This window comes from Clavelina lepadiformis, chromosome 6 (assembly GCF_947623445.1).
Source record: "Clavelina lepadiformis chromosome 6, kaClaLepa1.1, whole genome shotgun sequence".
In the NCBI taxonomy this organism is placed as follows: domain Eukaryota; kingdom Metazoa; phylum Chordata; class Ascidiacea; order Aplousobranchia; family Clavelinidae; genus Clavelina; species Clavelina lepadiformis.
Genome location: NC_135245.1, coordinates 4,816,021 through 4,833,437, shown reverse-complemented (window position 1 = coordinate 4,833,437; position 17,417 = coordinate 4,816,021). Strand labels below are relative to the sequence as shown.

The following is a 17,417-nucleotide window of genomic DNA, read 5'->3' as shown; positions in this document are numbered from 1 at the left end:
TCCCGTAAATCAAGAAGTGTTGCTACAATAACAATCTAAAATTGGGTTACTCAACACATAATGTTCCATCGTTCTACTGAAAGTTTGATAAGGCTTCGGCGATTTTTGATTTTTTATAATGAAGACAACTTTCATCAAGTTTACCACTGACTACCTTAGATTTTTTTGTTGTTAGCTTCATTGCTGATCGGAAAGTCGTGTAAGTTTGGCTAATATGGCACAGGCACTTATGTGACATCTTAATATACAGAAAGAATGACATTTCTATTGTTTTGTTAAATACTTTACGACGTTTTGCTGAAAGTTTGGCAGAGATGTCAGAGTTTACATAATGTGAGCATTGTTTTAATGTTAAAAAATAAAAAACGTTGATGTCTTTACAAACTTTTGGCAGAATGTCGGAAAGTAGTTAGCAAAACAATAGAAATGTTGATCGCTTTTTGTATTAAGATGACGCGTGCCTGCGCAATATTGGCCAAAATTAGACGACTTTCCGACCAGAAAGGAACAATCTGTTCTGGTTAATCATAAATCAGATGAGATTTTCTTTCATATTAAAACAAAAAAACGTCTACATATCTGCTAAACTTTCAGTAAAACGATGGAATTTGATTTGTTCAGTCAGACAGTTTTTATTTTTATTGGAAACACGTCAGGACAAACGGGAACTATGATTCTGCGAGAATGAAGGTGGTCATATGGTGATGAAAATGGCATTTGTCCTTCCAAAACTTTTTTGTGTTGTACTGTACTGTTTATTACTATCTGTTATTTACCGCGCTATTATTGTACAACGTCATACTTGCTTTGTTTCGGAATATTCTTTCTTTTTTGTGATTATTTCAAAGCATATTGCCTACATCGCAAAAAGCACATACATTCGTAGAAAAATAATCATAGGTACGATTTTGACCAAAAACTCCAAAAAAGGGGTGATTTTACAAAAAAAGTTGAAGACCACTGATATAAACGCTGGATTCCTCTATGGCTTTAGCAAATCAGATTAGTTCAAAAGCGGTTAGGCAGTGTGTTAATTGTCATAATTAGCCCTTATTCTTACGGAATTCTTGCGCAGATCTAATAGTATTATAATCTTACTAGAGTTTTTTTCGTGTGTTTAACAGCAAGCGCTGTAGGCTACTATATTTTGACCATGTCTATTATATGCAACACATTATTACTTCCGAATTACGTCATTTGTACTACAGCGCACAAAGCGCTAGTTTTCGATTGTTCAGTCTAGTTTTAAAAGTCTACTGAATGCAACTCTCTTCTGCGCTCGAAAAACAGTAACAGTTTTGTTGAGAATCAATAACATATCAATATTCAAAACATTGAAAGTTTAAGTTTGGTACTGTGATGCTCCACTAGGCTATCAGGGGTTAATGAAAGCGATTATCAATGGAGTAAGACTAACGAACAATCGATCAAGCAATAATTAAAATTAACAACAATCAACCCTGAGAAGGACATACTTAGTTAGCACAGCTGTATACATTAATGTAGCAGAAATGAAATTCTATACATTTTTAATGTTGATTTCTGGTTTATCTAATTTTATTTTTATATTTTTTTTGAAGAAATTGGCATGAACACCCAGCTAAATAGTGAATCCGTAGCAGTATATGATGTCTGTTTGTTTTGTGTGTTATATAACTTGCTGGCCAGACAAGAATCACACATCAAGTGTTTTGAGAAGTAATTTCTTGGTTCTTGCTACTGACACTGAGGGACAGCAAGGACAATGATTGCTGGATTGGAAAGTGTAGCCTTGTTGTAAATGATTAGTTGCGTGGTTAAAGTAGTAAAATTTGATTTGGTAGCCGAGTTGTCAGAGCGGACATGTAATAATTTGGCCCGTGTTTGATTACCAGTGGGCAACTGCCAACTGCAGGACAGTTAGACAGTATGACTTTAGGCGGTTCCATAGTGATTTTACCCACGAAATAGCACCCACACGGGATTACACCTGCACGTAAATTGCATGAACATGCGATTGAACCCACATAGAATAGCAAGAGTTTGGTCTTTTGGACTGCACCAATCAAATACTGTAATACCTCAGGAAATACGATAAGACCATCAGGCTGCTTAATGCTGCTTGCACTAATGTAATAAGAGGAGCATTATTGGCCCATGCGCCTTCTCAAAAACTATTTTAGGTGTGATTGGTGTTTTCACATTTTTATTCCTTTTCATTCATAGAATTTGTTGTGTGGGATTACTTATAATCAGTTATATGATCTAGCCTAGAACAACATATATTTGTACAGTACTGGTATGTAGCCTAATAGGTGAGTTACGTGTTTTTATACAGCGTTTCGAAATTAGACACCATAAATTGCCAGCTATTATTTCTCGTATGAATATAAGTACACATCTAATAATTTGCGATTTGCCTATTTTGAATGGGGCTGTCAAACATGGAAATTAAGCAAATTCCATTATAATTTGATCCTTCAATTCTTTTTTTCTCATTTATTTTGAAAAGTGGTGGAGAAAATACTGCCTCTCCCCGGGCACTGAAAACCCTAGGTACGCCTCTGATTACATTCCGGATGCAATGCTGTAGGTGCAACCCCTTGTGGGTGCAATGCCGTGGCCACTGCATTCCCAATGTAATAGCCTTTCTGGCCTTGGGCAAGGCATTAACGAAGCTAGCCCCTGTTCAGCGCTGGTAAACTGATCAACAGCTCCAAATTCTGATTTGAGTAAATTAATCAGGTTTACATGTGTATTTTTGAGTAGATTTTTCATATAATTACAATGCAAAGAATATCTGATCTTGTGTGTATGGCAAGAGGTGCTGCCAAAGTTGGGCAGTCACTCACCAAATCTGCGTATGAAGGTATATTTTACCATATTAGAACAAGTAGCGTCGCTCAGCCTATCGTGGAAAAATGTGAGAAAGTGAGTTTTAAAGACGCAAACAATTTTGATACAACGTAATGACATCATGCAACTATTGTTGAATGTGGCTGTAAACAATGTTTTAAAAGAATTCCTTAAACATTGTTATGACAATTCTACTTTTATTACAAAGGTTTGTGGAAGCAAGTCACAGTCACAAGTTTCTGCTTCATCACATGAGTCTTCCGATGGAATGGAAGATAAAAACGATGATTCTTCACCTGAGTCCCACACTCCTGAATTTTCTGACTCGGATGCAAGCATTTTAGGTCCTAGTAATGGCCATGTGGGGTCCGCACACTTGCCACCAACAAGATCATACTCAACTTATCGTAACAATGTTGCTAATTTTCGGAGGCATGATTTTGTCGGGCAGCAAAGAAGTTATCATACAACTAACTTACTGTACGCAATAACTGCAGAAGAACTTGCCAACCTTGCTAAGGTAAAGCAACTGCGACAAATGAAAAGTGGAAATGTTTCCGAAACTGAAAAAGCTACAAATGTGTCAGATATGCAGAAAAAGTTAAAGAGAAATTCGAAAGAAAGACGAGTTCCATCAACACGAATAGGAAGATTAAGTTCATTTGGAGGTCAGTATCACCCCCGTTTGTTTGTCAATGCTGCATTTCGGTGGTAAATGAAGCCATAACAGAATACCTGGGTGGCATGTCTGATTAGTGAAACTGTTTTGTAATTTGGCACATATGAATCAGTCACCTGTGGATTATTAAAACTTCTAAAACTGGTACCGACCGAGCCTCTGGTTTGCTTTGGGATGTTATGTAAGACCTCTGGTTATTTATTTGTAGTTTCTAAGAATACATTAGGTATTATATCTATGGCTACATCAAAAACATCGTTAGAAGCAAGTTACAAATAATTGTATCATGGTCTTATAACCATTTTATATCTGTTTATGTTATAATTTTTAAGTGTGTTGAGGTTACCGCCATCATAACAGTAATTTTCCCAAAACTTGTTTAAAATTTGAAAAGTAAAATTATATACTTATAGAAGCTCAAAACTATGCAATTCATTTGCATTACTCAACAGCACTACATATTCCTACATACCGAGTATTAACACCTGTTGGGCACTGACACAAACAAAACCACATACACTAACTAGCCTAGTCTGGGTAAGAATCTTAAGTATATACACCATTTATTTACTTCTGTTCAATGCTATGACTAAATTGTCTGAAAATATCAAAGTTATCAACGCGTTTAATTTTTTCAACGTTTCGTCATATACCAGGAATTTTCCAGTGTATAGGTATTTTACATGAAATTGGGTCTGCTATATCGTTTTTATGCTAACAATGAAGTTTGAGTGATACCACCATATGTCTATGTTTGAGTTTTGATGACGATCCTCATTATTAGTGAATTGTGTGCCCCAACTTTTTTGTTTTTCTTTTAAGGACTTGCTGCAGGTTTGGCAGTTGGAAGTCTTTCTGATTACGCCAAGAAAACTATTGGCTATAATGGTAAAGTTTATGAAAACGTTTCACTACTCCTAACTTAGGAATTTATGTTAAGAAAAACATTTATATGCTTTTGAAATGAAAAATTAAGCCGTCACATTTACTTTTACTCTGTTATTCATTTGTTACTTCATCCCTGTATTTGGTTAGATCAAGAGAATAAAACCAATAACAGTTTTCAAGAAGGTCATTCATTACTTCTAAGTGAAGCAAACCTTTCAAGAATCGTCAACACACTCTGCACTGTACGTGGTGCTGCTTTGAAGCTTGGGCAGATGCTTAGTATTCAAGGTAAGTTTTGCTTTACTCTGCATGTAACCTCGCTTTTAGTTCCTTTAATCGTGATGCCTCTTAAGCTTTTGACATCTTTTTAAAACCTAGATGAATCTGTTATTGACCCAAAACTTCTGGAAATATTTGAAAGAGTTCGTCAGAGTGCGGATTTTATGCCTGCCAAGCAAATGAAGGTATGTTTATTGCTTCATTTTAGAATGACTTAAATTAATAAATTGATTTTTTTGTTTTTCCACATTTCTACAAAGTTTTTGTGCTTGTTTTTGTAGAAGGTGCTGGTTCAAGAATTTGGGCCAGAATGGAGAAATAAGATTAAAGAATTTGATGAAAAACCTTTTGCTGCTGCGTCTATCGGACAGGTAGAACAAAAACCTTTCTAAAAAAATTTTGGAAAATTTATGCTGAGTTTTTAATAAAAAATTTGGTTGATTTTAAGGTTCATCGTGCAGTGTTAAATGATGGTCGACAAGTAGCGATGAAAATTCAATATCCCGGTGTTGCTAACAGCATCAATAGTGATATTGACAATCTTGTTACTCTGCTCAAATTTTGGAACGTTTTCCCTGAACGTAAGCGTTGTTGATCATTATATTTCATTTTTATAAAGGGCAAAGGCTTTTATACTTTTTTGTGACATTTCATTTCACAAATGGAAAAATCAGTTTGCCTCTAAGCTTAAACTTAAATTCTTTACTTCAGAATTATTTATGGACAAATTTATCGATGTGGCTCGCAAAGAACTAACTTTGGAATGTGATTACAAGCGTGAGGCAGAATTCTCCCAAAAATTTCGGTAAGCTTCAATCAAAGGTTGCAGAGAAGCGAATCTCATGATTATCAAGATTTCTCTGTATCACTGTTGGCAGTTTTACTGTCTAAATTAGCACATTGTGCTATTTCAAATTTTGGGCTGTCTTCCATCGTCAATAAAATGTGATTCATAAATCGGCTAAATTTGAACTTAAACTTGACCACTTGTGAATCTGCTTACAGTGAAGCATTGAAAGGTGAAGAAGTGTTTGGAATCCCAGAGGTTATTCCAGAGTTAAGTGGAATGAGAGTTCTTACCACTGAGCTTATAAGTGGGATTCCAATTGACCAAGCTGCAAAGCAACTCACTCAGGACGAGAGAAATTTTGTGAGCGCACTGCCGCCTTTTTATTTCTACTTTATGCTTTATTTTTGTTTTATTCTGAGTTTTTTTGATATAATTAGGCTTTTTAAACTTTTGTACCTGTATTTAGGTTTTTTATGATTTTTTTTAAACTTTCAAGTTTTGTTAGAACACGGTCTGAGATATTTTAAAAAATATTTTATTTAATTCTATATACAGTAGATGAAGTATAAAAACTAATTTAAAATATCTTAATTGGCAAAAGCTTGCTGCTGCCATCTTAAGGTTGGTTCTTAAGGAGATATTTGAATTGCGATGCATGCAAACTGATCCGAATTGGGCCAATTTCTTTTACAATTCAGAGCAACAAAAGGTATTTGAGTTGCCTATCAGTCGTCAACTCCTTCGCAAAACATTCCTTGTGCTTACTAAGTGATGCTTTCTACTTAATTTTTAGCTTTGGTTGTTGGATTTCGGTGCAAGCCGATACTATTCAAAGGAGTTTGTGGATGAATATATTGAGGTTGTCAAAGGGGCGTCGGTTGGTGACCGAGAGAAGGTTCTGGAGCAATCAATCAAGTTAAAATTCTTGACTGGTTATGAATCAAAGGTTAGTATTTCAGACAAAAAACTATTTTTAAACAAAACCGGGCAATAATTGTGCTTGAGTTCGAGCGACATTTTTCCGTCGTCGGAATCAAAGCAGGAAGTTTTCTTTCAGATAATGACAGAGGCCCACATTGACGCAATCATGATTCTCGGCGCTCCCTTTAGTACCGAAGATGTGTTTGACTTCAGCACGCAAAGCACTGCCAATCAGATCATGAAATTGGTTCCTACTTTCCTCAAGCACCGACTTGTTCCTCCTCCGGAAGAATCCTACTCCCTTCACCGGAAGTTATCCGGATCTTTTCTTATCTCGGCAAAACTGAAAGCAAAATACGCGTGCAAACGGATGTTTGATGAAGTGTATGAGAATTATTGGGATAAGAAGTCAACCGATTAACGCCAAGCTTATGCCACGGATGAAATTATACCACTGTGCAAAATTTTTACTCCTTTCAGCTATCGCTTTACGAAACCCGTTGTGTGAGCAGGCAGCTGTGGAGTTACCTATCTGCCCATGTATATCTTAGTAAAGAACTATTGTAAATATCATCCTAGATTTGGATTTACAGATTTGGGAAAAAGAAAATATACCTTTGCGTTGAACGTTTTGCACAGATTTATTGGTTACTGTATGATTTATTTTAATCACAGCACTTGGTATTTGTGCTGTAAAGTGTACACCAAAACCAGTTTGGTGTATCCTATAAAGGTCGCATTGCGAAATCGGTAAAACGTTGTCCATTTACAAAAGCACATTGATTAATTAAATTCGCCTCTACAGGAACCTGTGACACCTTGACAGTACAACTTGTACAAGTAATGCTCAACGCCAAACGCTCATGTTTCAATAGATTTTATTTTGGCTGAAGAAGATTTTTTCCACATAAATTTTATTTGATTAAACACCACAAGCTTTCAAAATTACTACATTCAGACTTGCTCGCTGAACGAACACGATCACTCGTTTCTCAGTTGTCACATACAGCTTTTTGGAACGTCGAATATTTCCGGGCTTGACACTCCAGGACGAACATCATAGTAGCTGAAAAGTAATTTAAAATACCTATTTATTACCGCAAGAGGGCGGATTAAGTAATTTGCTGACTTACTCAAAGTGGTAATGCATATCCTTGCCCGCAGAATTTTTTCCGTAATAACTGTGGGAAACAGGAATGCAGTCATGGCTTGTAAACGTTTGAAAAACCTGACCACCTGAAAACAATGTTTGAATTCATTAAAGCAATTTTAAAAAGTATGAGACTGACTTTACGAAATCAAACATTTTTTGTTCGTTTTAGATGAAAAACTTGCCAAAGTGCAAGCGTTAGCTTTTCTTTTTGTTATAAAACTGTGTAATAAAAATACTTTATTAAAGGAAGTTTTACGAACCTGAGCTAGACTTATGAGCCCAACTTTGAACAATGACACCGGTTCCGATGCCGTTCAGTGATCCAATGATTACTTCGCCCAAATAGGTTGAGTTTGCGTGAATTTCAATCGGTTCGAATTTAAAATTCAAAGCTTCTTTGCTACATTTCTTGGTTTTCAGATCCACACGATAATGCGCATGCTAAAATAATATCATAACAATAACTCGAAGCTTTGCGTCTCAAACACAGGTAGGCCTACCAAGTTTTAGGTCAAACACTGTGAATCTGCAACCAATACCTGTACAGGTATAGCTTATTGCAAATTCCATTTTACTTCGCAATCACATGTCTTGTGGCTAACTTATACACGTGGCATACTTTGTTGAAAAGGTAAAGACTGTCGTAGGCCACGGTTGCATTTCCTTTGATTGCCTCAACCGTCCTCACTTTCTCCCCTGTTTTGTCGTAGGCCATGCGACCTCTTGCGTAGTACCCAGTCAAGTGATCATGCTACAAAAGAACCGTAATACTTAACTTTTATTTAAAGTGTAACATGCGACTTTCATTGCAGAAGATAACAGTTACTATATTATTTAAAAACTTGTTCCAACTTACAGCCTCAAAAGTTGCTTCCCAAGTGCTCGGAGCAACTGCAAAAAATGCAAATAATTACTTTCAAAAAAAAAAGGATTTCAGTAACATGCAAAAGCTGTACACGGATACTTACCACATGGTACTGAGCTCACATAATTAGCAGTCACAAAAACTAAGAAAATAACAATAGCACGCATCGTCTACCTGCAATAGTTTTGCTTTTCGCTTTAAATATCCCTAATTTAGTACATTACAAAAAGTTTTGTTGAAATAGAATGTAACTTTGTTGTTCCATTTAATGTTGAATATTATTAAATTTAATATTGTTATTATTTTATTATTGTTAACACTGTTTAACGGTATTAACAAGCCTACACTAAGTTATTATATAGACCAAAATGCCTAACTTTCTTTTCTGCAGCACCGTACGTCGTTCTAGACTGCATAATCATTGCGTCTTTGTGGGCGATGGCTCCTACAAACAATGCAAAGTTTGATATTAGGCTTTTGTGTAAATACAAACAATTACCGGAATTATGCAACGCTTGGCACCACCTGCGCCTTTAACAAGATGCAAGAAAAGAAAAATATTTGTTTTTAAACCTTATGACATACACTCACGTGATGCAAAGTGACCTCGTTAACACTATCTCGTTTGTACATATCTAGACTGTACCAGTTGTCATTAGCGCATTAAAGTAAACGGAAAATTTTAAGCTGTGTGCAAAACTTATGACCCAGATATATTCCAGGACTTTGCCCAATCGTGCTCAGAAACTTGGTGTTTGTCTATAACCTAACTGCGTTTATGTTAATTTGTAACTAACAATGCAAAGTCAGCATGCAACGCGCAGAGAAGGAAACAGTTTGCAAAACAAGTTTGAATTCAGAGGTGCATTCAGCAGAGCATAACAAACTAGTATATAGATAAAGACCACATTTTCAAAATGTTACTTTTTCACTGCAGGCATTTTAATAAAGTGGACAACTTAGTGAAATATTGGTAGAATGTTAAAAATAGTTTTTATTGTAGTTCTTGCCGTGGTTACAACGCAGGCACAAGAGCATAGATGTGGTACGTAATTCATTGCAGATAAAGATGAAGAGGTTTTGCAGAAAATCCTTTTTGCGATAAAAAATCCTCAGATATTCTCCAGATATCATTTATTAACTTAAAACCTTTGCATTTCAGTTGCGCCAACATATTTTCAAGCTCGTTTGCTAGCGGTAAGAAAAACTTCAAACGAATTATATACTGTACACTATAAGTTGTTAATCTTAATAGCAACCAATCACCAGATGTACTGTACTACTTCTGCACTTCTGTACAGGTCAATCGTAAATGTATATATTTTTAGTATGACCATGAGACAGGGTACTACCGCGACGGACGCTTCTCCTACGATGCTGCAAGTCAAAGAGTAAGAATGATAGAACGCGTCAATGAAAATGCCACACGCCCTCAAGTGGATGAGCTGTTCCTTCATCACGAGGTATATGTTCAGGAATTTAATGTGAAAAAATGTCGATTTCAGTAAAAAGATTTTCGTGAAATGTTATAACTTGTCTTTGCCATTGGATAACTGTCAAATACTTGTGCAGAACAAAGCGTACCGCGTAGATTTGAAAACCCGAAAATGCAATGTCAGTACCATTGACCGCCCTTTCCGTCTAGTTGAAGTGCCTGAACAATCGCAATATATTGGTGAAAGTTCTATTGGATCACTTGAAGTTCCAGGAGCCGGTGTTCTTTTATCAACGTGGTTTCACATGACTCACGACACGGAAGTTGTTGGTTAGTCCACCCTCACTGATTTGGCCTATTCTTAACTTAAGCCAGGATCATTTTCCATAGTCGGTTACACTGCGTAGCCTAAAAGCAGTCGATCTGGTCACGAGAGTTGAGAGCTGTCGATGGTGCAAGTGACGCTAATTTCCAAAGATCGCCTGTCTTTTTTAACGAGCTCTGCCCAGCCTTATGGCCTTTACGTGATTCGCCTATACTGGTTGGAAAAGCAAGAAAACAAGCTAGATGTTACTCTTCATTGTTCTTCGCAGGCAACTTGACCACATCTTTTACAAAAGAGGAATGCATTCCCTATTCTGAAACATTTCACGGATACCAGGTGAAGTCCAAGCAACATTTGAGCTTTCACCGCAAGTAAGTAGGCTATAGCTGGGTTATATTGTTTTGAAAGCTAAGAAGAAGTTAGTGTCGCATTTAACGGTGTGTTGAAAATCAGGAAGACTTAATTGTTACAATTATGTTAAAATCTTCCTCAGGTTTTTCGACGTGACTATTGGTCTTGACGATCCAAACATTTTCGACGTTCCATACGAATGTCGTGGAAGGATATAACTCCGACAAATTTTTGGCAACCAGCAAGGAATTTTATTGGTTTTCGTTTGTTGTAATTTTCTTAAATCGTAATGCTTTGATAAAAATAATGAACATGAAGTTTGGCTCATAATAAAACAAAAGTTGAAAACCAAAATTTTTCGTCTCTACATTTTTTCTTCTTTGTCTTCCTGTTTTTGCCTTACCTTATTTATTGCATTCGACAATTTAATTTTTAGTTGCTTGTCTACTACTATAGGTCTTAAATAGTTTACGCTTTACGGTTTTTAATCGTTCATTACGTCAGCAATTATTTCAACGATACCTTGCATTTGTAAGTTGGATGTAGGCCTATAGGTATAGACCTAGGCTATAAATTAGCAATAGCCTATCATTTGTTTCAATAAAATTTTAATTCTTGAGATCATAAACAAATTCCAATTATACCACTTCGATATTGGAATATAGGCTATCCTAAAATCTGCTAATAATTATAAATGAAAGAAGTTTAGCTCATATTTTAACTGAACTAACATCGATCTGAACTCGGCAAAAAGCCTATAGGCCTATAAACAATATTAAATATTTTTTACATCGCGAGCATCACGTTTCAAAAAGTAGTTTAATGAGTAGGCTATAACTGATTCCCAAAAGACATTTTTTGGTTCTTGAACAATCAATCGCAGCCTATGAGCTAATACAACCTGTTTTTTAATTTAAAATCGTCTTTCATGCTACAGTAGCTAGGCCACAATAAGCTATGCTAGTGTCAAGATCGCAACAGCCTTCCCAAGCTGAATGAAAAAATCGATTAAACTTTAAAGTCTACTCTATAAGCCTTCATTACAACCTAATGACAAGCACAAAAAGTAATATATAACAACTATGGAATAATTAGCTTTTGGGGGCGACATGATAGAATGTTGTGAAAAACGTGTATGTGACGAATCGCGGAACTATGAAAGTAATTGTTATCGTTTTGCAACTTCATTAATTTAAATGAAACTTTTTGATATTTTATTCAGGGTGATCTTCCTTCTCTAGATCCGCCTTAGATTTTGGTGTAGTATAGATAGAAGCTAGATCAAAATTTTGAAGTCGATATCAAATAAAAAAAATCTAAATTAACTTAAAAAAGGCTAAATGTCATACTGGCGCCAAACGACCTCGGTATGCTAGCTTATTTCATATAAGCAATAAAAATAAAAATGTATCATAAAGTTTCGTTTATTCTTCAATCTCATTGTGTTAATTATGGGTTGTTTTAAGAATTATAACATTAGATATTTATTTAAGTAAATGCATCTTAGATGAATTTTGCAGATCACTCAATAAAATTAGGTTTAGATCCTATAAATAAATTATCATATTTTTTTTTAGTAGATATTCTTTTGCATGTGTAAACGAATATCATTGTGGAATTCATGCCACGCCAACGCTTGGTGTCGCATGGGTTTGAAAGAAACATTCTACGATCGTAGCTATGGCTGACGGTGAGTTTATTTTTCTATGCTTTATTTCCATTTGTGCTTATAAATTAAGGCCTCTAGTATCAACTTGTTATAGCAATTGATTTGTGTGCTGTGATGCTTCTGTTATGTGCATACTGCACCGTTACTTGCATCCCTTCTTTAACCCAACGCCGGAAAACCCCTTGTTAGCCTAGGCTACAGTCTTTCAAAATTAAAACTTATTGCAAATTCTTCATTTTCTATTTACTAATATTTCCCAAGCTCTGAAATTTTTCCAAAATTATGAAAACTGTTGGCGAATTTTACTCTTAACTTTTGTGTGGCTACATGTTTTTGTTGTGGGTTCATTTTAAATTTACAAAACACTCCTCAAAAGTGATAAGTGAATAGGGTAGGCTATCTTAATTTTTAACCATTTGTGCACTGAGAAATAATCATTTTCCTTGCTATCTTATCCTGTAACATTTGTATTTGTGTAAACTTCACCAGTAACCAGTTAGTGTTTGATAGCCAGATTGGAAAGTTTGCTATGTGCGTGGCGGATAAAAATTACGGCTACCACTATTTCACCGGAAAAAATCGTTCGTTCAAAACTACTGTATGTTTCTTGTTACCCTAACTTAACTGTAATAACAAGTAACCAGGTCAAGTGCAGAAGTGCACAACCAGATGACGTCACAATTTGAGTAGCTGGGGTCTACTATGCAAAGACATACACAAACGCAAAGTTTACGCAGCTTATTAGTGTATATATTCAACCATAGGTAGTTTCTTTCAAGATGTATAAGTCAGTCATAACTCTTTTGATATTATCAAACTGTTAAATGGCAGGTGAGTCCAATCGCTACAACGCTTTGCATAAGACACGAAGTAAAGTCATAGCAGAGATAAGGTCACAGGCACGACTGTGAAAAATGTTAAAATCACTGAAGCGTGACGATTAAGCTAATATGGCTTTGTCCATCACGATTGGCTGAATTTTGATTAGAATTACAGCATAGTTAAAAACTGTGCTATCTAAGAAATGCATTGGGAAAAGGTTGAATGGGTGCACACTTGGCTAGCCGTTGTACACCTGTACATTTAAGTTTGCACACCTACCCATTCTCCTAACTGCCTGTCTTTAACTTTAGGTTACATGACTTACTTGCGGTAAAATAGTCACTCTGAAAAATTAATTGCACGTTTAAAGGCTATTTTATTTCACAGGTTCTTACTAAAAAGATACAAACTTTCCGATCTGGTTTGATAGTTCCAATTTACACCAATTATTAGTTTCTATGCAAAGAAAAAAGTGTGGGCTGAAGATCTTTTGTTTGCACTAAAAACTCAGCAGTTTGGTTTTACACATTCATCATCATTTTTGTACGAGCTAGCCTAATTCATTATAGTTAACCGCATTATATATAACTGGAATTTAACGACTGATTTCGACGAGAAATTATGTGTACAAAGAACCCAAGACGTACATTGAAACCTCAATCATTTGTTTATAAATTGGCGTTCAAACAACCAACTTTTCTTTGTTTATTAATTATATTTAGTGACTGAATATTTTATGTCCAGGGATAATGTTCTAGAATAATTAGGTATTGTGGAATTATCCTAGAATAGTTAAGTCGAATCTACAATTTCAAATCATATTCTACAATAGTTTTTCAAAATGTTGAAAATATTAACTTATAGCATGCCTATGTGTATTTAATTAGTGAAAATGTGCTGTATTATGTATAAATTCATAACTTTTGGCTTGCTTGCTTTCCTTACTTAGCCTACATTGCAAAACACGTCCTCGATAGTATGTATTGATGCAGTACTTCGAAAATAAGCAACCAGTCATGTGCATGGCGCACGAACCTTGTCAAAGTTGTAGGAGTAAAAAAAGAAATAGATAGGCACAGTACTCTAGTTCAATAGCAATCGCGTCAAAGAATTCTAAGCATTAAGTGTAACAGAAGTGTCAGTTTTTATTTCGGTTTGTTGGTGATTGGTTGGTGGTCATTATAGTTCAATCTATTCGCAATAGATTGACATTTTTGATTCGAATCTGTTCAGGTTTGATATCCTAGAATGCCCATCCCTTGATATTTCCCATATTTTTGTACCACACTTCATTTTCTGTACCTTTTTCAGATAACTTTTTGTTGACATTTTCTGTAAACCTTTTCTAAACGTCTTGTTTTTGAGGTCATCTATACTTACACATTAATTGTAGAAAATTATCTCTTTTATTTTGGACCCATAGCTGAAGCAACCCCCACTGCTCCACCTGCTGAGACTCCAATGGAAGCTGACAACACAGCAGCCCCGGCCCAGGTTGTTTTTAAATACTTTGTATATAGATGTTACATACTTAAATAAGATTTTGGTAGTTTTAGGTTGTTACCAAGTTTGGCGATATTCGCTATTACTATTGAACAGTGTCAAGTGTCTTTAATAAGCTGCCCTTAACCTAAAACTATCCAGTAATACTATCCGTATTTTTCATAGGAAACGGCTCCTCCACCTACTGAGCCAAGTCCTGCTACTGCAGTTCAGGTATGACTTCAAGTATATGAATAGATATGATATATAGACAGAGGTGGGCAGTACCATGATACTTTAGTACCGAATAAATTCTAGAGATTTTATTACTTGGTACTTCTAACCTGATTACTTCAAGGTTTTTAGAAGTAGGCCTATGTTTTTCAAAAGTTTATTTTACTTGAACCCTCATGCCAATTTTAGAATTTGTTGTTCTTTTTTAATCTACAAATGTTTAATAAAGTCGCAAAGATTTAGTTCATGTATGTTTTGACCTGGAGTAACCTTTAGTGGGGCCATAATAGCAGCAAAAATTGTACTTTTAACTGGATATGCTACACAAAAAGTTCCAGTACAGAGTACCAAAAAAATTTTAAAAATGGGATCGAATACCAGAACCATTGCTACATGTTTTGCTAAGTACCGTTACCGACCGTACTTTCAAAGTGCCGACTGCCCACCTCTATATATAAATCAACTTAAGTGTGGACACTTATTAGTATTTTTTGAGAAACCTATAGTTTTTTTCTGAATTTAACCTTATTTTTATGGATTGTTTTAGGAGGTTGTAAATGCTGAAAAGGATGCTGCGACAAAAACACCAAAAACTGTGGAACTGCAATCATTACCTACAAGAGCTTATTTGGATCAAACAGTTGTACCAATTCTTCTCTCTGGATTGTCTACATTGGCTAAAGAAAGGTAGTATTGTATAAACTGACCTGTGTTTAGTATTACAATAGAAATCAGCTATAGTGACATTTTATGTACAATGACACCTATTGCAATGTCCCCATTTGCAAACGATGTGTTTTGCATAGAAATTACTTCACGTATAGTGACTTTGTGTATAAGAGCAATTTTCCAGTGACACCAAATTTCTGTCCCTTCAACTAAAATATCTGTATAAGGACCCTTATAGGTCAAAATTGATTACATAATGCTTACAAAAACCAAATCAAACAACAATTGTTACTTTTCTGAAAAAATGACTGGCTTAAGAGAAAAGCGTAATGTAGCCTACTGTACTACTGCGATTTAAAAAGAAGGCATGTGTTTGTTAAGTTATCACTCATTTGTGGGCTTTGCATTCCATCACATCATGCAGTAGCCTACATTTTTACATTATTTGATAATCTTTGCATTGCACAGTAGCTAATTTAACATGAATCGACATGTCTTTGACAGTTCTCTTATAATAACATTCACTTATAGTGAGAATTTTTCAGAAGTCCTTTCAGGTGTGATTATAGGCAATTTCTACTAAATATACGGTATTATTTGAGGAATATAACTGAACAAAATGAGTGCAGTGAAAGCTTGTTAACACAACAAACTTAATTGGGTTCTCCCTATTAGATTACACATAAACAACTAGAATCTAGAGTAGACAGAGGTGTGCATTTTGCTGTACTATAGTACTGAATTCCTGTTCCGTAGTACTGGTACCATTAGTAGTTTTGGAAAAAGTACCAAATTCCTTTATTCAAGAAATTTTAGTTGGTTTTTGTACTCAATACTTTTAATGGTTTTTGATTTATGGTTCAACTTCTAGCGTTTGCAGTCCTTTTTTTAATCTGCAAATGTACAGTAAAGTTGCAAGGAATTAGGTCACATTTGTAAATGTAATGTGAGAAGCTAGCATTAAGAAACTATCTGTTTTTGCGTTTTACAACTGAATATTTTTTGGTTGACACATATGAATGTTATCCAAACTGAAACCACCGTATTTATTTAAAAACAAAGCACAGGTTCTTATGCAAAATATTTTCTGTTATTGAAAATCTTGTTATAACTGGTTTTAATTGGACATATTTTGCAGGCCTCCAAATCCAATTGAATATCTGGCTGCATATCTTCTGAAAAATAAAGATGAATTTAAGACTGGTGCTGCAAAGGAATAATATGCTGCAGTTTGTTTGAGTTTGGCTTGATTTCGACCAGTTGTCTATAAGCCTTTTGACACATTGTTTTATTTTGTTTTCACGTGTTTGCCCAGATAAATTTTTAGGGAATGCATGTTAGTTTTGTATAATGACACAGTGCTTGGTTTTCCATATATATATTTTACACTGTTTTGGAAAGCATTGCATCTACATTTGACTCATGGACACACCAGCCCTAAAACCTGTAACAGTTCTTTGGACTTCAGCCGCAGTTGTTTTTTGTTTTGTTACTATGAACACTTATTCAGTCGTTTCTATAGCATGCATGTTTAGCAGGGATGATTTATGGGCCTCTAAGGATGAGTTCTATATTAAAAATTGAAGCAAAATCTTTTCAGGCATCATGTTTGCCACGGTGTATTACTAGTTAGTTACTGTGACATGTAATTGCATCCCAACAAGATTTTGCAAAAAGTATTTGCGCTTTTTTGCCAGTGTATGTTCCTAGCTACCTGGAAAAGTACTTAATGCTTCACTTTACCCACTTCTCAAATAATAAATGTGTAGACTTTTAAAAATTCCGTTTGCTGCCTTAGTGTTTAAGCTTAACAACTGCACCAGACATTTGTGGTAGTTGCACAATTTTCAAGCTTCCTGTTTAGGACAAAACTCCAGGTGTTACCTTATAAGAATACTCAGCGATTGTTAAATCTGAGGTGAAAATCCCAATGACAGACTTGGTGATGGCTTTAAAAATTAAATTAATATTTAATTGCATTACTATTACACGGAAAAAGCTGCTTAGGGTTGTACAGTTA

At 35.2% G+C, this 17,417-nt stretch overlaps 4 protein-coding genes across 4 annotated transcripts; 3 read left to right on the top strand and 1 right to left on the bottom strand.

The window, feature by feature from the left end:
- The first annotated feature begins 2,721 nt into the window (after window positions 1-2,721).
- Window positions 2,722-7,032, top strand: LOC143463038 (atypical kinase COQ8B, mitochondrial-like). The gene is made up of 12 exons (XM_076961397.1): window positions 2,722-2,910; window positions 3,044-3,503; window positions 4,337-4,402; window positions 4,550-4,690; window positions 4,781-4,866; window positions 4,963-5,052; window positions 5,130-5,262; window positions 5,393-5,486; window positions 5,687-5,831; window positions 6,073-6,180; window positions 6,265-6,417; window positions 6,529-7,032. The coding sequence occupies exons 1-12, from the start codon at window positions 2,767-2,769 to the stop codon at window positions 6,811-6,813; spliced, it is 1,905 nt and encodes a 634-aa protein (XP_076817512.1). The 5' UTR covers window positions 2,722-2,766; the 3' UTR covers window positions 6,814-7,032.
- A 221-nt stretch (window positions 7,033-7,253) lies between these two features.
- On the bottom strand, window positions 7,254-8,693 carry LOC143463040 (ependymin-like). The gene is made up of 6 exons (XM_076961398.1): window positions 8,514-8,693; window positions 8,402-8,436; window positions 8,165-8,296; window positions 7,806-7,986; window positions 7,526-7,628; window positions 7,254-7,458 (listed from the first exon to the last, which is right to left on the bottom strand). Exons 1-6 carry the CDS (start codon window positions 8,575-8,577, stop codon window positions 7,392-7,394), a joined length of 582 nt encoding a protein of 193 aa, XP_076817513.1. The 5' UTR covers window positions 8,578-8,693; the 3' UTR covers window positions 7,254-7,391.
- Window positions 8,694-9,311: 618 nt separating this feature from the next.
- Window positions 9,312-11,010, top strand: LOC143462495 (mammalian ependymin-related protein 1-like). The gene is made up of 6 exons (XM_076960687.1): window positions 9,312-9,455; window positions 9,573-9,607; window positions 9,739-9,873; window positions 9,983-10,175; window positions 10,439-10,541; window positions 10,664-11,010. Exons 1-6 carry the CDS (start codon window positions 9,389-9,391, stop codon window positions 10,737-10,739), a joined length of 609 nt encoding a protein of 202 aa, XP_076816802.1. The 5' UTR covers window positions 9,312-9,388; the 3' UTR covers window positions 10,740-11,010.
- A 1,159-nt stretch (window positions 11,011-12,169) lies between these two features.
- On the top strand, window positions 12,170-17,177 carry LOC143461581 (protein dpy-30 homolog). The gene is made up of 5 exons (XM_076959346.1): window positions 12,170-12,211; window positions 14,436-14,506; window positions 14,681-14,728; window positions 15,276-15,415; window positions 16,536-17,177. The coding sequence occupies exons 1-5, from the start codon at window positions 12,202-12,204 to the stop codon at window positions 16,615-16,617; spliced, it is 351 nt and encodes a 116-aa protein (XP_076815461.1). The 5' UTR covers window positions 12,170-12,201; the 3' UTR covers window positions 16,618-17,177.
- The last annotated feature ends 240 nt before the right edge of the window (window positions 17,178-17,417 follow it).